The 26523-nt window shown below is 40.3% G+C and overlaps 1 protein-coding gene and 1 long non-coding RNA gene across 3 annotated transcripts in view; both read right to left on the bottom strand.

Annotated features, from left to right (window-relative positions):
* LOC308063465 overlaps positions 1–26523 on the bottom strand; it is a 68588-nt gene that overhangs the window by 10070 nt on the left and 31995 nt on the right. The gene's annotated exons all lie outside the window — the stretch shown is intronic.
* SCRN1 (secernin 1) overlaps positions 746–26523 on the bottom strand; it is a 38097-nt gene continuing 12319 nt past the window's right edge. The window contains exons 3-9 of one of the 2 annotated variants that reach the window (XM_080386476.1): positions 16553–16734; positions 10744–10946; positions 7622–7816; positions 5759–5924; positions 3081–3261; positions 1328–1487; positions 746–1053 (exon numbers count right to left, since the gene is read on the bottom strand). In XM_080386476.1, coding sequence (XP_080242602.1) covers positions 1329–1487; positions 3081–3261; positions 5759–5924; positions 7622–7816; positions 10744–10946; positions 16553–16734 — 1086 coding nt within the window. In that variant the 3' untranslated portion in view covers positions 746–1053; position 1328. The remainder of the gene's footprint in view (positions 1054–1327; positions 1488–3080; positions 3262–5758; positions 5925–7621; positions 7817–10743; positions 10947–16552; positions 16735–26523) is intronic. The other variant, XM_080386477.1, reaches the window with a different exon arrangement.

Below are 26523 nucleotides of genomic sequence, written 5' to 3'. Positions count from 1 at the left end.
CCTACCTCACTTCCACAAGAAGAAAATACACGAAAAGCAGGTCTGTCTGTAGGACTGTCAAGGAAGGGAAGCATGCTGCAGCACTGCACTTAATACAAGGAAGCGCAAGACAGCCATTTCCAAGCCTAACCAGTTGGATTGCCACTCCCACCAGTAACTCACTGGTACTTAGTGGATTCATCAGCCACGTACGCTCACATGCCACTGAGATTACTAGGAACTTTTCAGCTGTACAAAGACAGAAAGATGGAGAATAGCCAGGTACTGATCAATGTCCTGCATCTATTCCCTCAAAAAATTCCAAACGTATATAAATACGGCACCTTATTAATTGCATCTTGAGAACCAATAGGTTCTGTATAGATGCCTTAGGCATCCAGGTCGGCTCTGCATTTTAGTACTCGGTACAAAAGCGGCAGCCAGGTGCATTACAAACACAAGCTACCCTAAACTGGGTGCAGGTGAAGACAAAAACTTAACCTGGGGGAGCTAATTCTGGGAATTCGTACAAGCATCGTGACAGGGGCTGAGTTACCGTAACCAGATATGCCCATACAAGGCCAGTACAGCAAGGTCAAGAACCAGGACTTACCTTCCTGCCCCCTCAGAACTGGGATTTCAACTCTACCGTTCTTTGTATGAATTAGCAAAAAGAGAAAAATGCACGTCAGCTTTGCTGCAAGCCTAGTCCTGAGCAACAGAGGAAAAAACATCGCTTTTAATAACGATATGGCAGTTAGCCTGATGAAGTTAATCTTTGCTTTAATTGGTTGCCCAACATACACATTTAAACATTCTGTACTAAATTAGCCAGCATGCACACAGTAATTGGACCAGTCAGTGACTTCCTCCTTTCACTATATACATACACAAACAGGAACACCACAAGATTGGACAAAGGAAAGCAATTTGTTAACCAGATACAGCTAGCAAGTAACATTTTTTTTCCTCTATAAATGTTTTTCCTGCAAATTCACCAGTGTGAAGACTTTCTTTCAAGGCCTGAAGAACTTTGCAGTCTTCCAGTGAAAAGGCTAACAACAGCCACCATAGCTGAAATGAGATAAAATTAGTTTAAAATCCATTCCAAGCAAGAGCAAAATTGAAAAAAAAAAAAATTGCCTGAAAGGTAGCATAGGGAAAAGGGACTTGGGAGACAATCCAAGCAGATGCACTGAGGTAGAAAGGTGCCTTTGGACCCAATTCTGAACACCCTTAGCTTAGTGTAAAAGACAAGGGGAAGGATCAGAATCGGATCCAACATTTCACATTCACTGATACCTGCTACCAGAAACTCAGTATCTAAAGAATTGAAGTGTTTGCTTACTTTATTTGAAGAACTTTAGTTCTGTGTCAACACAGTCATAGAAAAGATCCACTACTTCAGCAGGATCCAGAACCTCTGTACGAGTAAGGATATCTTCCATTGCTTCTAAGCCTTGTTTTTCAAGGTCTAACATAATCCTCATCAGTTTCTGGCCTTTATCCTGAAGGCATGAAGCAACCAAACTCAATTAACCAGCAAACAGGCTCATTAAAGCATTTTACTATTCTCTTGTGTTTGGGAGATCTTTTGAAGTATGTTTAAAAATGAGAAAGCCTTTCTCAGTACAAACAATTTCTGTTAATAGTTTTTGGGATGGTCAAAAGCTAAAACGAACAGTGCTGGACACTTTATGCATTAGGAAAAATAACAAAGAAGGAGGTGCTAAGTTTAAAGCACAGAAGGATGATGGAGTAAAAAAATAGAGGAAAATGGTATAAGACTTGTACACATGATAAAAAAGTAAAGCAATTGAAGCCTGTAAACCCACAAACAACTATATGAGAAGACTGGAAGCCCCAAGGACTGTACAGATCATGGTATGTACACGTGTATTCCCCTCAGATCATCACCTGCAAGATCATGATTAGATCTGAAATGATGTGTAACTCCACATCCCAGGGAAGGCTTTGTGCACCGTTCTAACTTACTGCTCTTCATGTTTCTGGGCAGGAAATTCACTCCTGAAGGTGGTGTCATTTTGTTTTATCCATATGTTATTTAAAGTCTCGTTTGTTTTTGGTTTTTTTTTTTTTCTAATGGAGAAGTGCTGTTTGTTCTGCTTGCAGCCTTCCAAATGGAACTCCAGGAAAAAGGCATTTAGAAAGAGTGATGGTTCTGACCCTTGCAGGATTTATACCAGCATTTGTGCAGAAGGAGTAGAGCACCTATGTGAAGGTTTAGGTTCTCAGGTGGACAGGTGTTATAGCACGAAGCCTGGCTAGAAACTACCTTTCCTTTTCTACCAGAACTTTTGGTGTCACAATGCTACGGGAGCCAGCTGCACATTGAGTCAGCATTAGCTCAGTGGCCACAGATTTTTAATTGAACTATTCCAAGGGATTAAAAAAAAAAAATCACATCTAGCCAAAACTGCATTTAAATAAAGTTTGTACTAGCAAAGATTATCATGGTTTCCTTAATCACTAATGGCTAAGTCCAAATGCTGTTACGGTCTTAGCAAGACTCCAATTAGGTTTCAGACTGGAAGGTTTTCAGCCCTCAGGTACCTGTTGCATGGCATTGGAAACTGTCCTTTCTTCTTGCATGGCAGTTTCAGTTAATTTTTACAAGTTAACAGAAATGCATTAAATTGAGACTTGCAAAACTGTCATGTGCAAATTATTCCTTCAAGAAAAAGACCCTCAAACTATGTAGTTCTTAATTCAGCATATAATTTAAATTACAGCATTCCTGCCATCATCCTATCGTGTGATTCTGATACCATGTTGCATTAGCATCCAGTGTTCAATAATCACTTTAAACGACTACATACACAACAAGGATTGAACAAGCTAATCAGCTTGTCAGCTTGACTTTTCACTTTGTAAAAGAAACTGCGCAGAGCAACACTCTCAGGATAACTGAAAAAAAAACCTACACAGAATAGTTTGTCCTTCAGAGGGCATCATTCTTCAAGATAAACTTGCAAGGATTCTAAGAATATTCAGAGAACATTTTCCAGTGAGTGAATTTGAAGTATACGGATTTAGGAATCTACATTTACTTCTTTAATTCCAGGTCTCACAGCTCTTACCTGATCATTCTCAAGGAGAGATCGAGCCCATTCATGTGCCTTGTACAATTCATGCCTGCGATCAGGTTTCTCCTGGAATCGAGGTATCTTTTTAGCAGGATCATCATTGCCAAAAGAAGGAGACTGTACTTTTGGTACTAATTTTACATCATCAACAAAAATAAAGGGCTTAAATATGGACCTGAAAGAAATGAGAATTACTGCTTGCAGTAAAAAGAGAGATTTTTATATACGTTATTGAAATGTTCACCAAGCTATTTTAAAACAATATATACAGAACAGCATGGATAATTCATCTACACTAGACACAGAGTAGCTTAGAGAGTTGGTACTGGTCACAAGCAAAATAAATCTATGTGCTTCAAAAGAATTGGGTTTGCCAATTACTGTAAAACTTTATTATCCCTTTTTACCCACAGGCTTCTCTGGTCTCTGTCCTGGTTTCAACTGGGATAGATTTAATAATCTTCTTAGTAGCTGGTGCAGCGCTGTGTTTTGAATTTACTATGAGAGTAACACTGATAACACAGTGATGTTTCAGTTGTTGCTAAGTCGTGCTTACTCTGAAGTCAAGGACTTTTCGGTTTCGCATGCTCTGCCGGCGAGAGCTGCACAAGAAGCCGTGAGGGAGCAGAGCCAGGACAGCTGACCTGAACTGGCCAAAGGGATATTCCATACCATAAAACATTGTGCTGAGTTTATAAATTGGGGGGAGTTGGCTGGGAGCTGCCAATTGCTGCCTGGGGACCGGCTGGGCATCAGTCAGTGTGTGGTGAGCAATTGTATTGTGCATCACTTTTCTTTCTTGGGTTTTATTTCTCTCTCCTTTTCATTACAGGCGTTATTATATTTTACTTTATTTCAATTATTAAATTGTTCTTAGCTCAACCCACGGGTTTTACCTTTTTCCAATTCTCCCCATCCCACTGGGAGGAGGAGAGTGAGTAAGCAGTTGTGTGGTACTTAGTCGCAAGCTGGGGTTAAACCATGACAGCCTCCTCCATGCTAATTCTGACACTTATTTGGAAAAGTAGCACTGTATTTTCCTCTCCAAGTTTTTTAATGAAATCTCAGCATTCAGCCTCACACCATTTTTTTTCTTCTCTGTTCACCACGCTATCTTTTCTTCTCTTCCCAGATTTTCATTAAAATCCCAAACACACACTTGTGTGGAGCAGGGAAGATTAAAGATTACATACCTTGCTCAGTATCAGAAGATTTGGCATATAACCAGCAGCACTTTAGAATTTTATGTCAGGGGCCAGGGTGGGGTGGGGGGTAGGGGAGAGACATAGCTACCAATACTGTGACACTCCTCAAACTACTTCAACACTCAGTTTGGATCTAAATTCCAGAGAGGGAGAAAGAGAGAGACAGCAAAACCCCAACGATCCAGGACTTTAATTCATGACAGTCTGAGAGCAGGCATTGGCAAGTGCACGGAGAAACTGCCTGCCTTCCCTCCAGCTGCACAGCAAAACAGCACCCTGCGTTCTGCAGTGAGGCAGCTGCCAGAGATGCAAGACTTCTGTAGAACTGGCCGAATAACCCCTGCCTGCATACGGTCAGCAGGTTCCTTGCTACTACCCCTTCCGTCACTGTCACAAAGCCTTGCTGACTAAGTTTATGTGACTCACCAGGTGCACTTAAAATTATGCGCTTTTTACATGCATTAGAGTATAAAGTAACGCAAGAAAGGCCTCTGCATTATTTTTCTTTCTTACAGCTAGTCTCTCCACCTTTCAAAAGGATAGAAACCCCACCAAAACAATTTGACGCCTTGCTCCTTTCTGTCTCAAACGATTTGCATCAAGTCAAAGAAAAGTTTTGGTAAGCAAGCTCACACTTCATATGTAACCCTGGAAGTCTGAGTTGCATAATGCAAGGTGGGTGGAAAGTCCCTTTGGCACAGATGTCTAGAGCCCTCGGTAGAACCTCATGCTTACTACCACTCTTCTTACAGGAACGACTGTCAGCTGTTCAAGGGCACCCTTTTCTCCTCCCCATGACCTGTCTACCCCAACACAAGTGGCAGACCTCCCGAATAACTGCAAGTGGTTTAATTTCTTAGGTTTTAAACAGAATCCACCTGAAATTCACAGATAATTCGTTAGTTCTTTGATGATCTGGCCCATGGCCCTTATCTCCTTGGCTGAAGCTACAGAAGACCTCATTTAAACCAAATGGAAATTGTCCCTCCAATAAAAAAAAAAACGTACTTGGGATACCTAGGATTTGCAGATGTTTTGCTCTGTTAGCATTTTGCTGTCATACAGGGCTACCTAGAGGACACACCCCCTCCTTGCCAGTTATACACTTTATTTGTTTCAGTTCTGCACCCACCTGTCCAAAAGAAGTGACAAAAATGGTCCACAACCTCATACCTCAACAAGAACCCACTGGAAGGCAACTACGCTTGAGTAGTAGTTCCTGGGTCCTCCCTAAACTGCATTTACTTAGAAGCTCTGAATTTATGCAAAGTACCAGATGGGGCCTTTCAGCCCCATGTTGGCCATTTAGAATTGCAGCGAGATGCAGTTCAGTACCACAGGACTGTCAGATTGCGTACCAACAACTATTGATTTTATTTCTGGTTACATTCGGGTAGCAGCATTTGTTTAGTATCTATCAACCCATCATCTGCTCTGCACCCAGGGAACCCCAGTGCTGTGGCTTACCTTGAAGGGTCTGGTGTGCCAGTGAAGTAATGAACACAGGGAAAACTAGGGTCCTGAGGCAGAACAGACACTATGCTAGCTGTAGTAAGGAAAGATTCAGAGTCCACACAGACACCACTATCCTTGTCACGCAGGACATCAATCATAGCTTGTGCAGAAACGTCACCTATATGAAGGGGTGGGGTGGGGTGTGTGTTCAAAAAACAAAACCAAAAACAAAAACAAAACAAAACAGTCCTGAGTGTTCTATGGCTTGGACCCCAGGTAAGGATTTTAGCCTGAACAAGCTTTAGCCTAATACGACCAGTGACACTCAACATGGGCGTATCACAAATCCCAGTTAATGGTTGCTATTTAAACGATATAAACCCAGAATGAACTTGCCTAGATAGTAAAAGAGAACATTAAGAAGCATTAATTAGGCATTGCAATTGCTAGGCAGGGAGAAATGTCATTAAAAAGATATTTTTCAGGAAGAAGGCCATCACGTCTGTAATATTGCTTTACCAATCACTACGAACAGACTGCTTACATACACCACCCACTTTCCTCTAAGCAGCGACCTCCACCCAAGCCCAGGCAGAATGGGAGCACCCCTATCTCCCACTTCTCATCTATTTCCATGAGCTCTCAGTCAAAATTTGGACTCATCTTGACTTCACAGGGCGTTAACAGCAACAGACCTAGACACTGAGGTTTTTCTCCAAACCAGTATGTACAAGAACCCCTTGTTCTCATTCTATTCCTGCCTGTGTCCTTATCACAGCTTGCTCCCCACAGCATCTCCATGTTTTCTTGCATTACCCCTTTGCCAGGTAGGAAGGACTTCTTCCCCAGCAACTTCTCAAACCCTGCATGACTCACCCTTTCGTGCATGGATGCCTCAATACACCAGCAGACATGGAATGACCCAGCAGTCCGCAGGATCTGCAGCCACAGCCATCTGTCTGTAAGGGCCCTCAGGCTTTTTAGTACTATAATCCAGGTTTATTAAGATCTTTTACCTATGGTCCTTCAGAGTTACTGCATCTGCCTCAGACACAAACACCCTGTAATCCCATAGCCTTAAGCAGGAACTCTGCATTGCAATATTTCACCTCTACGCTCTCCTTGACATTTGCCAACATGTGAAAATGTTAACAATCTAGTAAATTCACATCTGTAGTACAAGGCTTTTCATAAAAAGATAACATACCATTTTTTACACATGAAAGAGCAGATGCATGTCAGCCATGCACTGCTGCAGGCTGATAATTTCAGGGCGCTTTTGGCCAGCTGCAGTGAACTGAAGTCATTAATAAATTTTGGTCTGGAAATAAACCCTTCCTTTGACTGAGGGGAACTGGTACATAGTCTGTTCCAGTAGCTTTGTTCTGCTCCACAATGAAAAAGGAACTTCAGTTTGCAACTGACTAGCATCGCTTTTCCTTAAACGACAGTCTTAATTCCTTCCCCAAAAGCCTAAGCAAACCTCCCAAAACATAGAATCCACTGAACTCAAGTTTTGATACGTGAGGCCTTTTTTCTTTTTTTGTAATACTATTATTTTAGTATTAGGTAGGGCCACTATAATTACACCAGAGCACAAAAAGGTAGTGGCACATCATGCACATCAGAACACCACCAAAGAAAATTATTTTATAATTGCAATCCTGTTTTAAAACCTTAAACCTGAGGGGGACATTAAGGGCTTCATTCTAAATTGCGGCAAGTTTAGGGACAGTCTTCACTTCTGCTCTGCCTTTCCACACAGTTTACACGTAAAGTTATTCTCAGTCACACGTAGTTGTGGATGGAATGCCCAAAAGGAAGCAGTAATGACTAAAAATCCCACTGCACACAGAGAGGTGGTTCAACACTTACCACCTTGTTTTTCTAGGCTCTCCCTGCCAGAACAGCAGGCTAAATGGTCATCAGCAAGAGAGAACACTTCAGAAAAATTGAAGTCTGAGTCTCCATTCCACCAGCCTTGACTTCTCACGTAATTCCTTAGTTCAGGATGCTCAGCATCAATTTTTGTAGTTAATGAAAGCTGATTGCAAATGCATTTCACCCCCTCTGTAGAGAAAGCCACATATTAAAAGAGCATTAATATTTTTCTGGGAGAAGCTGAAAGGTCAATGTAATTTCAATTAGGAAATAAATTAAGCCATTGGTTAGGATGTACATTTAGCAGGACAGCACTACACATACACGGAATTACCAGTCAACGCACGCTGCAGAGCTCAGTTCTCCGTGCCCTACTTAGATATTTACACTGCCTTGTGATTAATAGTGGCATTTAGTCAGAATACCGGTTTCACAATCTGTACCTCACACGTTCTGACCATGAAGTAATAGTGGTCTCCAAATGCCAAGGGCACTCACCTAATCTCTTCTCCAACAGTGTATATTCCACTGCCACAACACAGCTTGAGGTCTGACTTGATTTCAAAATATCTTTCAGCAAAGCTGCATTTAGTGTAATGAACTTTCTCTGCCCTCCCAAAACTGAAAATTTAATTTGGAAAATGTTTTAAAAGCTTATCAATTGCTTTAAGCTTCCCAGTTGAGAAATAATGTTACTGTAAGCAGCAAGATAGGCTTAAATTAAACTTAGTTTTTAATCTTGAATTTTGAAATGGCATGAAGTAAAAAGAAAGTGTAAGTAGCCTTCAAAGAATATGAAAGGGTTCTTTAATTTGCTTTTCTCAAAAATAGCGCAGTGCTTATATCCATATATCTACAGCATGACTAACAGTGACTGCTAGAGATACTCCTCTGAGAGAATAAAGCAATGCATTGGAAGCCAGAGAAAGAGCTGATAAGTAAATCTGTAAACTAAAATAAAACCAGATTCTGGAATTTGACACAATCTTTTTTTTAAATAGGAACCAAAGCAGTATTTGTGAAAGTTATTAATACTGCCTTCCACAAAAGCTTGATTGCTTTTGTAATGCCTCATGCATGCAATTTAAATAATGAGTAACAACTTACAGTAGGAAGTTCTGTGCATCAGTCTCAGAAAAGTCACTGTCATTCAGTTCTGACTTATACTAGTGTCACTGACAGCTTGTTCTGATTCACACTTTCCAACAGCATATTCAGGGAATTTTCTTGACTTGAGTGACAGAAATATTTGTGGTTTTGTCAAACTAGGCAAGCCACTCCTTAGAAGCTCTCAAAATATTACATTTAGTAACTCACTTAAAATAGTATTTCATGGGTTTGATCCCCCTCAAAAAATGAAAATTTATCAAGTAAATTTTTTCCACTCAGCCTGAAGAACAGTCATAGGAAGGATGTAAAAGCATTTGTCCTTAAATTAACGTCAAAGAGTTGCTCGATAAATATTCACTAGAAGCTTTACAGAACTGCAGTAGTGATATTATAAACAGAACTCCTCTGAGGACAGTCAGGAAAAAAAAATGCCTTCGCACTGCAGAATGACACATTTTCCCTGTTTTAGCAGCATTTGTGCATTCATTTGAAAGCTTAAGAGGCACACTTACGGTTGCAAAAAAGAACCCCCTGAACAAAGTATGAAATACAGAGTTCTTAGATAGCCAGCAGCCCTTACTCCTGGCAGCCTCAGCAGGCTGCAGGAGACGGAAACTACTTATCTGCAGCTCACAGGGATCTCCTGAAGAGAAACGCACTGGTAAAAATCAGAACAGATCTGCAGTATCATTTCAAAAAGCTGCAAGCAGCAGATGAAGGCAACAGTTTATTTGCTGGGAAGAAGCACATGAAGGCTGTCTATTGCTGACGCAGCTAGAAAGGCTACGCAAAAAAAACCCCACGATTCTTCCAATACCAGCCAGGTAGATCAGCAGAAGGCAGGCTGCCACTACATAACCCCAGGAACCTCAGCAGCCAGCTGCTTTTCAGAATTCGTGTATCAGGACAGCATTACCAGCGTCCCCTCCTCTATGTCTGGTATCTGTGCTAGAAGACTTCCTCCACCTTGTAGGTATCCTTAAAATGCAAGGTTTGCTTGGGAAAACACCATCCCTGCTAAGGTAAGCTGCTTCACGTTCCATGGCATGAACCAACAACAGGCCATCACACACCATTACACAGCCTGGTGTTATTTCTTTGCTTTGATATTTTCAACAAAGTTAAGCCTCCCTCCTCCCAATATCTGCTATCTCCTACCTTTCAGCGAAGGGAAAATGAAGAGAATTGAATGGATCTGTCATATCTCAAAGCACAGATGATAAAAATGCTCTTTATCTGAATTTTTAATTCATTCAAATGTAAGTTTTAAAAAGCTCTACCCTTATAAAAATAAGAATCTTTTCAAACCTAAAATCAACTGAGAATATACTAAATATATGCCTTAGACAATCATATTGTATTAAGGCAACACATATTTGCCAGCCAAGTTTTAAATACGTTCAGCCACCGAGCCGGTGAAATCTAGAAGTTAATTTGGCAGCTCTGGCTTCACACATATAGAAGAAGAAACCATCTACAAGTTTTAAGAGCAGAAAAGTATTGTTTTGCACTATCAAATAAGAAACGGGGATATAATGGGTCTATATCGGAGTAAAGCAAGCAGCAACAGCCCATTCAAAAAAAAAAAAAAAAAAAAAAGCCCTTTTCTCAAAGTATCAATGCTTCTCCTTCCCTCTTAGTATTTTAGAGTTTTAAGTAACAATTTGGGCATAAATTCGATCAAAAAGACACTTGATGCATTCCAAACGGTAAGTAAAGCTGGGAAAATACAACACCTAAAGATAAAAATTTAAGCAAGAAGATTATTACATAGCTTATGTATACAGGTAACAAGTCTCCAGCTTCACAGAAACATTAGCCAATGCAAATCAGCATTTAAAAAAGTAAGAGGTGTACAAATACAGAAGAAGGTTAAAATCAATGATTTAGTCAAACACTTGCATAAATTGCTCGTTTAAACTTAGTGACTTTAAGACCAATTCTTCCAAGACAATTATTTACAGCTATTTATAATAACAGAGGTTTGCTATGAGCGATAAACTGACCTGTGATTTTTTCTGCTGCCCAGTACTTTCCAGAAGTCTCCAGTATCCAGGCTTCATTTCTGTCCACAATCAAAAATGCACTTTGGAAAGTATGGCATGAATTTCCATCTTCATAATAATTTCCACCTTGTCCATGCTCTTCCAACAGAGCAACTATTACGTCCAATGCTTCCTTAGCTGTTGCACCTCTCTCTAGGCCAAGTCTATAAGAAAATGGTTAAACAGATATTCAGACAGGCACGTAACAGTGAGGTCTCCACAAGTTATTAATTTTAAACATCAGCACTGATCTGTGTACCAGTGTCAGATATGCCGTGTAAGAATTCTTGCTTTAAGGAGTTGCTGGAATTACAGGATGAGGTATTCAATTATTTAACTTGTTTCAAGTCTTTATTTTCTACACTGGTTGTTTAGTCTCAAGCCTAATATAGCCGGGTCTTAGTTCTAAAAAAAAAAAAAAAAAAAAAAAGGCTGATTACCAACCAAGGGCCTCAGCTGCACTGCAAACCTGTAAACATGCAATGCTCTATTTATCCCACTCCCTTCAGACAGACAGAATAAATGTGAAGGCCAATTTGCAAAGGTTTTTTTAAAGAAAGAGCTGTATGCAAGTTCTGTACAGAAGAATGAGAAATTGCAAATTAATATTACCAGAGATCAAAAAAGGGAAGGAGTACTCAGTATTACAATCTCTACAACTTCCCTTTCCCAGTGCTCCGATATTTAACTGGCCATGGAAGCTAGACATATGTTACCCTTTGATGCATATTGCGCACTGTAAACAGACGCATTTCTGCACAGCCACTTTTCAGTGTTCCTGCAGAGGCTTCCCCAAAAAAAGTTTAATGATTAAACACCAGATACGGCTTTTGTTTGAACTAAGACTAACCATATGTCTAAAAGAACATGCTTTTTAAAAGGGAGTTTGAGCGAAGCAAGGGTATTTTTGGGAAAAGTAAACTGAAGCACAAGAACAGGTTTTACAAAGCTGTAGGGTAATGACTGTATCCTGCCTTGAGTAAGTGGGATGAAATAATCCCTTGAGACAGTTTACGTCCCTAACCAAAAAAAACAAAAGCAGTAACCAGAAGAGTCCAAATCAGACCTGCAAACACTTCCACTGGCTCCAAAATGCAGTTACTGGTAATGAGGAAACGCAGTATTTCAAACAACAGTATATCCATGCCTCCATCCTTTGGGAGAGTTACCTGGATCAGTCCAAAATGTCTCTGTTCATGATGTCACCTCAATATTTTCCTCTGTGTTTATCTTTCTCTAATAGCTCTATGGAAAAAGTAATTCTGGCTGGTGAACAGGTCTAAGAAATTATTCTTTTTAATTTTAAGTACTATGCTAACCCTTTCCATTTCCCTGCAAATCACATGACAAGAAAACACTACTTTGTTTCTTCCCGAAAAACTACAGTACACAAATCAGGTCCTGATAACTTGGAATATAAATTTATTGATTTAAATACTTTTCAACCTGATTTCTGCGCTGCACCTCCTTTGTTCAATGGCTGGCCACTCTTAGCCTTGGTTTAGGCTGAATTATTAAAAGCAGTGTTTTCACCTCCCTCAGCAGCATTTATCTACCACTTAGTGACAAAGGAAAGCCAACTAGAATTGTAGGTCCTAACTTACAGTGACTATTTCTCTCCCATCATCTTCCTTCTTTGCATTTATAAAGTCCTTCTCTCTCATCTTGTTTCTTGTATTAGCTGAAACTTGTCTTGTATTGTTCTCTCCGTTTGTAGTCCCTATGCATTTATGTTATTCATTCTTTTCACCACCGGTGCAATTGCTTTTTCAGAGCAATACAGAGATGCCAGTCTTAGCATATACCATAGATATCATTTAAAACTCTCTCCAAAAAGCACGTCTTGTTCATTCCCAAAGAGCAACTCCATTGAATGGGCTGACAACTACACTGGTGACCATATAGTCACTAGATTCTGTGATAATCTGCTCCCTTCTCTCCAGTTTATGACCAAAAGCATTAGGTTATTATTAGATCAAAACTTACCAATAAACATAACATCACACTAAAACTTTTAATAACGTCTCCCTGAAATTTTCCTTTCGAGATGGTTATAGTCTAGCTTTCTCTGTCAAAACTACAGCAGATATTCAGGCTGAATAAATATCTTTTGGATTTTTTTTTTTTTTTGCAAATGGCTCCAAAGTTACACTTCCTTCCATGTAACAAAAAGGCTCTGGTTTTGTTTGGGTGCTCCTATCTATCAGTCAACAAGGGACAGCAAAACCCAAAGAAAACAAAGCAGCCCATCCTACACAACAAACACTCATCTCATCTCCACAGAACCTTAGCGCTTGCCAGTTAGCTCTGCATCGGCCTCCTGGGTAACTGCAGCATCTCTCTCCTACTAACACATTTCAGAGTACCCTTCAAGGTGAGCTAGAAGAAAAATTTTAAGTATTTACATCCCCAGATGAGACCATGAATTATTCATTAAGAAAATTTCAGTGACTTAGTACAATCCACTGCCTCACTACCTCCAATATGCTATCACAGTGTCAAAACATTACCTTAAGCTTTTCAACTTCACCTATCAATTACAGATGCAGACTTTCCAAATGAAGTAACTGGCATACATGATGATGACATTCTACTTCATTCAGTTTTGATGTTTCCTTAGGGAAAGAAATTAGTAAACAAATTAATACCATTTTAAAGAGCATTCTTGACTCCCTACCAAGATTGGCATCTCTATTTGGCTCTGAGAATGTGATTGCACCAGCAATAAAAAGAATGAAGAAATAATATAAACACATAGGGATTAAAAACTAAGACAACGCAAAAATAAAGGTGTATTTTACAGATTTCTTCATACATACCTTTTGTATGATAATGCTGTCCTGTTCCAACTGTATCAGCATAAGCAAAACAGTACACCATGTCTTCATGTAAGTGTATTCTCTAAGCAAACAGGTGCTTCATAGAGGCAACCGTGCCTCAAAAAAGAAACCTCCAAAACCCCCAAAACCACACTAGGAAGAATATCTGAGGAAAATTCTGATAATACAAATCCGTAGATATCTGTCTTAATCCTCAGACACAACAGTACACTAGGTAACACACTGCTTTCCAGTCATTATGCCAACAGCCAGTTACTAAACAAGCTACAAACTTTCTGAAATACATCTTCACTGATGTCCATTTGTGATCTTTATTGAAAAAATGCTTTGCCTATGAGGTTGCAGGATGAATTTTCAATTTTCCATTTCAACAAGAAAACATGCTGCCTTCAGAATTATACTATTCTGCTGAAAGATGCCTCTGGCCTGTTTAACACCACGTGCTCTCACACCTACAGCCTTTGCCTATGTTGGCTGGACTTTAAATTCTAACTGAAAAGTGACAATACCAGATGAGTTCAAAGAGAGGAAGTCTCCTCCGTGGAAGAAGAATCACTTTAAAAGAATGTAGAAGCAAACACTTAGGGGAGCCTGAGCCTTCAAGCAAAATTTGATTCTACTACCTGGATGCCATTCCTGGGTTGACAACTCTTATGCCTGCTCCTAAGAACATGTTTCAGAGTATAAAGCTTTCAGTTTCTTTTCCAAGCTGCCAGTCATAAGTGCACACAGTGTCGGTCTTCATCCTTCAGCTAAGATCTGACGCATGCAGATGTCCAGCATATACATAGGTGTGAGAAAAACGAGGCCAGTACAGGTGTGCATTCCTTAATTAGGCTTAAAACACTTCAGTTTATTTTTATTCCAATAAATCCATGCAGATGGGTAAAAAGAGCCACAGCTTGTGCCAGCTGCTTCATTGCAGCCTATATGATTGATTTTGTACTTGGTGGCTCCCTGTTCTATGAGGTGATCCAAAACAGGTTAAGTTTACTGTAACTGGCCAAGTTTCACAATAAGAGAAAGAATCACTGTGGCTGGAACAAGAGGCAGCAGATAGTCTGCAACACATCTCTAGTTCTCCTTGCCTGAAGAGCTTTCTGCATTCAAGTTACCAACAATTTCTTCCGCAGGTAAGAAGGAAGAGAGGGAGGATAATATCTACAGGTGACGGTCACTCGTAGTTCATGACCAGTTTCTCCTTATTTGGTATCTCCTGATTTGCTAGTTGTGGGTAAATCCAGAGCTGCTGGATGACATATATATTTGAATGTTAAAACAGTATTTTGAGACTGCAATAACTGTGACCAAAACAAGCTGAACTTTGCATCTAAACCAATGGTTTATTCAACTTTCAAATGGATGGCAGTAGGAGGGAAAAAATAGAGGTAGAGCTTGGCAAGTCACCTAACATACCCTCTTTCTTGACAAAAGCTTGTCCTACACATTTTCCCAAAAGAGCCCTCAAGTCCATTTGGTCTCCCTTGATGCAACTCACTAGTCCTCCTAGGTACAACTTCTCCACAGATTCTTTTAGTAATACAGAGTTTAGAGAAAATACCAGAGAGAAACATAACCCCAGTTCCCTCACGAATTTCTTATTGGTGAGGTTCTATAGATCTCTGATCATATTTCCCATTTCCACTGCATTTTCTCCAACTGGCTCATATTCCTCTTGATCTACGGTAGCCGGAACCAGACACTGTATTTCTGCAGAGACATCATTACAGAACGTTTACAATTACAGTTTCAGGCAGCTATGCACCTAACAACAATTTATTCTAACTCATGCTTCCCAGCTTGCTTATGAGAATGCCTTCTAAGATCTTAATGCCCTCTTAAAAGTCAAGGTATCTATTTCCTAATCTCTATCCATAAAATTTGTTAACTCTTGACAAGAGTAAAGTAGAATGGTTTGACAGGAGTTTTCTTGACTAACAGTTATTATTGCACATTTATCAATTCCTTGATATTTAAGTGGGTTTCTTCCCCTTCAGGAACTGAGGTTAAGCTGTCTATAAACACAACTCTTTTTAACTCTATTTATAGCCACAACATTTAACCTTTTCCAGTCATCCAGAACACCTCTCATCTTTCACTGCTTCTCAAGAAAGAATGAGAATTTGCCTGAAATTGGTTCAGCCTGCTCATGAAGTATCCTAGGGCAAATTCCAGCAGGGCCACCGGGTCTAACACTGATTCATTTAAACAGTTGTTGTTCTGTTCCATCTTCAATTAAATTAAGTCCATTTGCTCCCTTTCTCTTTGCAGTAACTTTGCACCATTATCTTTTATTCTTTCATTTTCAGCTTTCTTCCCCCACCCAAACCTCCTTTAAATTCTCTTCACTATAAAATCAGCATGCAGATTCAGACTTACGGTGCAGCACAAGCCTTTTACACAGACAGCCTTCAATGAACAGACTTACAGGAGTTTGCTTGCCAGCATTTAAATAAGAGCAATGGTTTGCATTGGAATGCATGGGCTGAAGTGAGGCATAATACTTTGTTTATGCCTACAGTTGGCTACAAGCCCAGGATAAGCTTTCTAGGTCAAAGTAGGCTGTCGTAAAGTGGGGGAGAATGTAGGGTACACCAGCAATCTGATGTTACAAATTAGTTAGCAGTTCCTTAGTAACAGTCTAGTAATTTCTCTTACCCTGTCAGAATAGCCACTGCTAGACCGTAGGGTAGGTAGACAAGGCAGATTTAGTGAAGCCACATTAGACTGGTACATACTTGGAGCCAAATCTAGATTCCAAGTGTTTTTACGTGTTAACTCAGCTGTGTCTAGAGCTCTGCCTAGACAAGTCTCCTGCTTGTGTTGTTTTAACATCTCCTAATGACAACACTACAAAGCTGTTACCCAGTATCATCACCATCTCAACCTTTCGTGTTTGAAAGGCTGGTCAAGCTCGGCAAGCCACCCACCTGACAAGATCCATTCCAAGCAAGGCTTCAGATTCAGAAGCAGGTTCTCTGGTCACGACGGCTTCATTAGCTACACAGACTCCATGCTCGTTAGCTCCCATTTCTGCCCCCCAAAGCCAGGAGGGCCTGCTCAGCACAACAGCATGAGTCTTCGGCACCTGCTCAATCTCAATATATGTGCACTGCAGAAAAAGCAGGAAGAGAAAAAGCAAAACAATTCCAAGCACTTTAATGTTGTCACTGAAGTAACACAAAACTTCAAGATACAGACAGGACACGTTATTTTTAAAAGTCCATGTCTTGTGTATGAGCAGGGAATTTTCTTAAACATTTAAATGTCACATTTGAACCTTTACATCCTTATATTCCAAGTCTGGGAAAATACATCTCTTGATAGCTGCAGGCTTTGAAGAGTCACGCAGAAGGCAAATGCCAGAATCAAGTGGAAAGCAGCAGCAGACAGACTGTACTGTTGCAGTAAAGAAATACAGGTGTTTGTACATAGTAACAACATCAAACCACTCTATCTCATCTAATCACAACCCCCCTGTACTTAATTAAAGTACATACTGTAACTATGTTAACTGGACGAAGTACATCAGAAGGCTTCCCCTTCTCCCCTGCACCTGCCACCAGGACTTGGACTGCCGGTAGAAATTAAAAACCAAAAAGGCACGACTTGAAAAGATTCAGCGGAATACTTTTATAAACAGTCACAGGAAACAGAACACAGGCATTGGTTTTGCTTAAAACTGATGTTTCAGCTATTTTAAATGGTCTACTGTAATCAGAGGTCTGTGGATGTACTCTAACAAGTCAAAAATATAAAGGAAGGCTGCAAAGGTCATTGAAACTGCAAGGAAGAAAGAAATTATATGTTATCTTTCAAATATATTTACTTTTCCCTTGCCCTAGGACTTAAAAACAAGCATTGTTTTCTCAGACAACATGGAAGAGAGCTTGATCTATATCAAGCCAACGACCTAATGTACAAGCCAAAGAAATGGGCTTTACATTTTACTACTGAGGTCACACTAAGTTCTTCAAGGACCAACCTCCACAGAATTTTCTTTCGAGGAAACTGAAGCTGTCTGTGGTATATATGAGACGGCTCCTAATGTCCACCATTCCTGTCATAACGCCTTCCTTGCAGAGAGTAATCTGCAACATTTTTCTGGAAGAATATTTGGTCAGAAACATCAGTGAGTAGGATGAGCAGAATAGACTTGTGGACTGAAAGTTGTTTGCCAAGAAAATAAATGCTGTGCCTACATTAAAACCTAAAGCCAAAGGAATCAGTCTACAATTACTAGCAGTGAGAAGCTATTCTTTTTTTCTAACCTGTCTTTCCCCCTCTAAGGATTACATAAAAGCAGCAGCAGCAGCCTCCAGTCTCAAGCAAGATTTTTACAGTAATAGTCTATCATGCAATTAAAATGGCTATCTTTGATCAGAAATGGCATTGTTTTTTGGAGTCCTTCACTCTGACCATGCAAGAAAGACACAAGAAATGAGCTCGCCACCCTCTTTAGGAATTGTGTGTGAACAGGTCAAACTCTCATCTTTCTAAAAAACCAGGCAAAATAAGAGGATGATTTATCATGGAGGGGACACGATTTTTTTTTAAAAAAAGGCACAGACGGGGAACTCTTTCACTCCAAGGAGTTAAAAATAAAAGTAGGGACATGGTTCTCTTTTCCTTTCTGCTGCATGCTTAATTTTGATTTTTGGCTTAGGCAATAAGACCCCAACAGGGACTTACCTGCTGTATTTGTTGGAGAAAATCCCTAATATTTGACCAAGCTGTTTGAGCATGTTGTTTATACAGTAATACACTATGATTTTGTAGAGGCAGATTCCTCATCTGTGGAGGTACAACAACCTGGCACTGGCCAGGAGCTAAGATCCAACTAACGAAACTGTTTCATACAGTTTACTCTTTGCTTCATTTTCTAACCAAGCCACACCAGAGCAGACATTTCTTATCAAGACTCCCCCTTCTCCACTGGGGCTATAAGCAAGCAAATATCATTTTTGACATTCTGTGCAGATTTTTTTCAGAGCCTTATGTCAGTGCTGTTTGGATAAGCACTTATTGCATGTGTGTGAGGGAACAGAGAGTAACTGTATTTCCTGGATGTGCAAAGGAGCAGCTGCAGCAGCAGAAAAAGAGGTTGGGCCAAGCACCTTCCCATATTACATGCGAAGATACAGCCAGAGCAGTTATCAGGGGACAGGTCTGCAGCCAGGCACACACCAGCCCTGACACAGCACATGCCTTGGCTCCCTACATCTTGTTAGTAGCCAGCTAGCTAGAGCCATTCTGCAGAGCAGCCCAGGGCATGAACATTCCCAACTCCCCAGCAGAAAGCAAAATCCTAGACGCAGTGTGGAAGAGACTGCAGTGCTCTACAAACCCTCACTTGCATAGCTTTGTCTGGCTGAATAGCCCTATTACATGAGCTTGCTTACACTGACACTTTGACTTTCTAGAAGGAAAAATGATGAAAACACTCTGGAAAGTGACAGACTGAAAACATGCTGAATGCCTTTTCTCTGCAAAACATATTCTGGCTATCCTTGCCACCAAACACTTATTACTCGGTGCCTCATTCCAAACCCAAGCATTTCCAAAGCTGCTCTTCATTATAGAGATTTTATTGTCAATGTTAGCAGTCAAGAAAGGGGAAAGAGGTAATTGTTTGCTCCTGCTTGAAGGATCCAGAGCATCCTGAAAAAAAGTGCTTTTACTTTGTCACTGTGTAATTAAGAGGCATCTCTGCAAACCTCAGAATACAGCTGTCACCTTCCGTATTGCTTCTTTATATTCCCCAACCCAATGAAGAGTTAACATGGACCATATTTTTATGCTGTTATTTTCAGCTTCCATACAACTCATGTACATAGACAATGTTCAAGCTTTATTGATATAAATTGCCTTAGAAGATCTATATAACAGAAAACCATTCCAATCTGATGGTAGCTGACAGGCCTTGTAAAACTACCATTGCCTTGACTCTTGTTCAACAATCCTTTGCCATGGTTATTGACAACAATGAAAAAGCCTTGATGAGATTTTACCTTCCCATTAGAATTATTTACTCTAGTAAGCAGAAAAGCAGGCATTCAATAGGAGTAACATATTAAGGCAGGCATTTGGTTAGTATTTGTCAATAATAGATACAAGCATCTCAAAAACTAGGGTCCAGATGTGACAAAAAATTATTAACTTTAAATGTAAACCTCTCACTTTTCATAAATCCATACCGCCCACCCTCCCCTTAAATAAAGACCAGAAAAGTCTTCCAGATGAAAGAGTACCTTCATGCAGGAAACAGAGGAACTGGGCTATCCACCTGTACACCCAAGGCATCGATTGTAAAGGTAGGTCAACTAAAGCCAGTCACTGGATTTGCAGTGTAGCAAACCGTTGCTACCTATTCCACAGAAATCAGAATATATGCTTATAACAGCTCAGACATGGAAAGAAATAGTGGGGGAAAGACAACAGTATCCACCAAAAACCTCACTGGCCAACCTGATCTCTAGAAACGGGAATTCAGAGGATGACAAGATTTCAAAAGCAAGCACAAACCACAACCTTCCTGTCCCCTCTCCTGCACCCCACTGATCTGGCAAATCCCTCCAGCACAACAGCACAGCAGCCTGTTCCACGTAGAGCTGTGCCAAACTAGGCAGTGACAAATAAACCAGACATAGCTGTGATTCTGCTTGCCACCAGCCCTGTCTTTAAAATTCCTGAAGCATCCAGCTTCAGCGTTTCCTAACACTAGCATCTTTCTTTGAATATGAATGCTAAAACCAGAATAATACTGATACATTTGGTGGCAAAGGCTGTGAGTGGTGTCAGGCTCCATTGATTTGCTAGAACTCCAGCCCTGAAAGCAGCATAACGGGCATCATGCTCTGTGACAGTACATTCCCATTGGGAAACACAGAGACTTCACATACAAGAGATGCAGCCAACAGCTTTAAAAAGAATTGAGCCAGCTGAAAGTAATGACATTTCTTTTGTTTCACTTACGGTATCAAGAAAAGAATCTTATAAAAGACAGTTCTAAGCATAGCAGAAGGCACAAACGTACCTCCCACCCTAGCTAGGGCATGCAGATATGTTGGAAGTATTCCAAACACAGACAGGACAGTCATAAGCACAAGAGATTTCTTCTTTCATTAATGAAAAGAAACTATTGTGCAGCTTTTCTACTGTACTCAGGCTGCAGAAGCGCAAATCCTAGCACTGTGAGTCAGGTCATTATGAAATATCAATGAAATCACATAGGCTTCAGCCCTGGATAACAAAGGCAACAGTCAGGGAATGCTTTAGAAATAAATGATCTTTGAATTAGGGCCACAAGATTCTAGATTACAGAAGAGATTCCCCCACACCACCGCCTTATCAGATCCAGGCTCTAATGTGGCATTTACTCTTTGCTTAACTACTTCAAGCACTGCCTTACCATTGCGCATATCTGGAAACAGGCAAAATATCTGTAACTCAAGAAGTTGCACCATGGTTGCTTTTAACCCCTTCCAAAAGAGGGATGGCAAAAATGTGATGAGGCAGTCTCACAGCCTGCCGCCTCCACAGCCATCAAGACATCAGAACTAACAGCCTGATTGGAACTGCCTAGAGAGGTGATTCCACAGGTGACATGAGCCGTCTGGGCCCTTTCATCATGGTGAAGTGGAGGACTGGAAAGCCAGAACATGGTTATTCAAGAAAGCCCCTCAGACCACCTCCTGTGGCGGTACTTGATAGAATGTGTTTTACAGGTAAATCTTTTGCTGCTTATTTACAGGAATAAATGCAATAGAGCTCAAAGGAATGGGAATAAACATACTCTGAAAAGAGAAATATGCAAGCAGTAGCACATGATACAGAAGATGTGGCTAGCTGATGCTGTTACCACTGCTTGCTTATGTGCTGAGCAGTGCTATGTATACAGCGGAAGGCACCTGGAAGACTTTGCAACACCCATTAAGCATGGCCATGACATCACCTACTAGGCAACAAAACTGTTGTGCTGCAGTGGAGGGGAGAGCCATACACCAGGATAAATCTAGCCTTGGCACATCAAGTAGTCAGCCCTAGTTCTAGTGACCACATCATCAAACCAGAATGGTCAAAAAGTCTCTCCAGTGGCAGGACAAATCCTCAGGTATCTTTCAAAAACACACACTATCCTCGCACTTGTATCCTCATGTTGTACCCAGATATAAACAGCAGCAGCATTTACAAATACAGAACAAAACCAAATCCTGCCACAGTAGTCTCTTACTTCTTAATATGAACATTTTTTCCCTTTTTTTGAGGACTCTAGTACACTTTACATAAGCTTCTGTATCTGCATACTGTTCCTAGCTGCTTCTATTCATTCTAATCAATTTGAATCTGTATGCCTCTGATCTCTAGCATATCATTTATCTTGAGCACTAAGGATAATAGATTTTATTCTAGAAAAGAATTAGAAAAGCTAGATAAAGCCAAACCGCTCCCCTGCCCAAAAGCTGAACTACAAACCCTCGGACCTATCCTAACCTACCCTATCAGGCCACCAAGGAGCCTCAGGCATGCAAGCCACAGAATGGAAAATGTGCCTAACAAGATGAAATACAAAAAAGTTGCAATAAACAAAATACCACAAAGTGCAGCAAGGCACCCAAGGCTGGTTAACACTCTCTGGAGATTATATGTCAGAGTTGATTTAGCAGTCAAGAATTCCATTCTTGTTTTTGAAGTCACAAATCTAGCAGTCTCCTGGGTGATGAGCAGAAGTAAAACTGAAATAGGGATGAAGCTTATTAATTATTTTAAAATTGCAAGAAACAGATTTCAAAGAAGCCACCAAAAGCCCATCGGAGAGATATCCTTGGAACTCTCAGATATCCTAGGACTGATTTCTTTGTTTGGCCACTTTGAAATGCCTGACCACACATCTATTTTGCCACAACAGTTTGGGTCAAGAGGGGATAGCTGGGGGTTTTTTGCTCCACATAATTCCATTGCTCTTCCTCTTCTATCTCTCTGTTCCAATTAAAAAACATAATTTTAAAAGAGATTAAGAATATGTAGTTCAAGCTAACCAGTTTTGCTCTGGTAGCAGAATGCGGTGAAGGAGCAGCACTCCTATAGTAAAAACAGAGGCTCTGAGAGGCAAAAACATCCACGAGATTATGGTTCCTACCTCTGAACTGCTGCAGGCTGGTGCACTGTGCTACAAAGCAAAGGCAGACACATTAGTTCAAAGGCCAGTGGCCTGCAGTGGAGCAGAACAGAGAAAAAGCTTACATTAGCCAAGCAATACACTCCACTAAAGGCAGCAACCACTTTCTTTCTTTCATTAGTTGCTGTCTGCCTGCACCGTGGCTCTCTTCTATCTCCATGTGAAGTCTAAAGGTTAGCTTAGATATGATGGCTTGAGGTAAGCCATCTGACTGCATGTGTCACGAGACAGGCTGCTCACACAGCCAGTTACTGGGTCTCGGCTACGAGGCAAGAAAGAGCAGCTTCCTAAACTACCTCTGAATTGCAAGCCTTCAGACTACAACCTTTTTTTCTATATAGAATAAACTAAAAGTTCCATCATGGACAGAAATGTCACTGCATTTCATCAAAGTTTCCTGCCAGCCAGCACTTACCCATGGAAGTACCATAGCGGGGGTGCCAGGTTCAAGCACACAGCTGCAGTAACATGTAAGTGTGGCACTGTCAACCTAATCTGGAGGGTTCCCAGAGAGCATATTCTTAGTAGATTCAGCTGCTGCTTGGCTTGTGTTACCAGATTCTGAACATCTTAACACCAGATATAATGCAGATAACCTAAACAGCTGGTGTAAGAGAGAATCCAAGTATACCAGAACTAAGCTGCGTCATGGGCACGATGCCTGGTGATTACTTTACAAACACAAGAATTAAGACGGTTCCAGGTAATACAAAGCCAACTTTAATACAGTCAAAGTCTTCTTTCCAAGCTTTCTACCTATCTTGCAACACCAGACACAGACTCCTCAGTTAGCTTTGAGTCTTCATGTCTGCAGTACTCAGACCAATGCACAGCCAAAAAAAAAAAAAATAATCTTACTGCTCCTCTGAAATCTCAGAGCAAGGGGATGTATTCTTTAAAAACAAACAACCTAAACTTAAAAAAAAAGGGGGGGGGGGGAGGGCAGAAATTAAGGCATAGCTGTGCTATGATATTTAGAGAAAACAATATTCCTCCTACCTCACAGAGGGTTGGCTTTAAGCCTAGAAGAGTGTTTAATACCAACATATTAGAAAAATTTTGCATATTCCACAATTTGATACTTTGCTGTAGACCATCCTTTCTATTTTTCCCCTTCCACTCCTCCATAAGAAGTTGCGTGCTATTAAGATAAAAGAGCTTTTACAGCTCTATACTGAAGCACGCAACCACGACTACTATCAAATAAAAAGCCAAATAGAAGAAAGGGAAACTGATCTAAAAGAAAAAACAAATCCACGTGGAAGATCAGCTAAGAAAAAGTCATCCGCCCAAGACTTCTTCAAGAGAAAGAAAACCACAGCCAGCAGCAGGTTACTAGAGAACAGGAGAAATCTAGTCAGTAAAATCTACCATAAGACAGAGGGACTCATACGTTAACATACATACAATATGAATTCTCACTAACACATGAAATATTCTTAAAATCCAATTCTCAGGAAATAAGAACACACTCACTTTTAGTAGAGGAATTCAAAAAAAGACCCTATTCATGCTTAAGGGAGCAATATTTCACCTGCACACACAAGTTTACTAGACTGACTGCTACAACAAGGGAGACCGCTGATCAGCATCTGCCACTGCAAAATTACAATGCAAGACAAGACCAAACTTTTGAGAAAGTTGTCACACACACAAAGAACAGACCTTTATGAAAAGCCCAATTGTTCAGGGTCTTGGAAACCTGCTGACATGGACGAAAGGAATTATGTTGATGAGTTAGCACTAGGGTTACTTGTCTGGTAGATTGAGCCACAAAGATCAAGCTTAAAATGACTTGCAGCATTCACTGAATTCCTTTGTTTAACGCCCTGCCACAAACTAGCTGATAGCTATGTCGCAGAGCCTGCCTGATTGCTTTATCACAATGATCTAGCTGAAATGCTGTGCCATTTTTGGTTACATTGTGCATCATCACATTTGCAAACATGAGCAGCACAGCACGTAAAGATACTGAATTCCTGAGGGAGTCTTATGAAACAACTCATGTTGTTAGCATGTCGAAAACCACCTCTTAACAGAAGTTCAGAATGTGAGTAACAGTCATGAAGAAGTAATCAAGATTTGATACACACTGGATTACGTTACTTGCAAAGAATAGAATACAATGAAAAGTAAGTCCATCATCATTGCCCAGTGGAGGTAGAGAGACCAGTGCAAATGTACAACGTGGAATGGAGAAAAAAGCTGTTCATTTTGGGGGGAATGGGGGTAATGCTAGGGCAGATGAGAGAGAAAATTTAGTCAGAGACACAAGGTATTACTGACTTAGAAAAACAGCATGAAATTGGTCAAATCATATGGTTAATTTTCTCAGGCCTGTTTAGTTAGTTTTATAAAATGCAAGGGAAGGAAAGCTGTAGCAAAAAACCCACCCAATGACAACTGAACTGCTGGCAGTGTTAACAGGTTTTAAAGAATAAAGTAGTAATTCTGAATATGCCAAAGGCATCTAGAAGTTTTCACATTCCTCTCTACTCCCCCTATTAGCTAATTAGCTCTGACAACTTAGTAGGTTTGATTAAAATGTGGATATAGCATTGCATGCCTGCTACTTCAATGTGACAAAACTGAATTCAAGCCCTTCCTTAAAGCTTTTCTTAACTTTTAGAGGTACCACTAACAGCACACAAGGAATTAAGGCTTTGCACAAGCTCTGCCTATAGGTAAGTATTCATATGTCTTAAGACAACAGCAGTCAGACACATCCCTACAACAGGAGAAATACCTACATTTCAGCTAATTAGCAAAAACTGAAGACCACCTGTTCTGCTGCCAGAGTTAACATGTTTGAAATTGCAATCTTACTCACTAGTGCCTTTAAGTTCATGAAATAGCAAAATCTAGAAGCAAATCTAGCAGCTTAAAACTTGGGACTTTATAGAGATTTTATTGGTTGGGTCAATTTTTCACAATTCCTACAGCAAAGAGGATTGTGATACTTTTTTAAAGACCTCTAAGTAGCCAGTTTTAAAATACAATTTTTAAAAAAGGGTTATTTCTAAGGAGAATTACCCTACAACACTGGTATTTACTAAACTTGTTTGATTGAACACTCTCTTTCTCTGAAGGTGGAAAAAAAATCTTGAACCATAAAAAAACCCTAACAAATCTGTGCTTAGGTCTGTTCAAAGGACAGCAGTTAACGGACTGTGCAAAGCTACCAGACAGCCTTTAGACCCAAGAAAACAAAATCAGTACCTCGCTTTAACCAGCTTACTCTACTCAAAATACCCATAAGTCAAAAAAAAAAAAAAAAAAGACATTAATAATACTTAGTGCTGCATGTGATGAAGACGCAGTGATAAGCGATTAATTGCACTACTCCCAGAGCAACTGAAGATGCTTTTATTCTGGGAGGAAAAGGGAAAAATTTCAGTGAACACCTGGAGTCTGCATGTTTCTGTACACCACTACCTCAAAACCTCAGACCAGCTAATGAATAATTAAGCAGTGGCATAGACTAGCAGAGGCCAAAGTATCCATCTAATCAGGGCTTAAGCCCATACTTAAAAAAAAAAAAAAAGAAAAGTTTTAGCCATGTTAGCTCATTCTTGCCCCCTGTCTAAAAGCACATCTTCACCACGTTGCAAAAAACTTTACTTTCGTTAAAATAAAAAAAATAACCAGCATTTAAGGGGAAGGCTTGCAGATACTGGTTAGCAGAATAAAACTACAAACTGCAGCGTGCCAGGCAAAGTCCTC

Source organism: Falco punctatus, assembly GCF_963210335.1.
Source record: "Falco punctatus genome assembly, chromosome: 4".
Classification (NCBI taxonomy): domain Eukaryota; kingdom Metazoa; phylum Chordata; class Aves; order Falconiformes; family Falconidae; genus Falco; species Falco punctatus.
The sequence above is the reverse complement of the archived record's forward strand: the minus strand, read 5'-3'. Positions and strand labels throughout refer to the sequence as shown.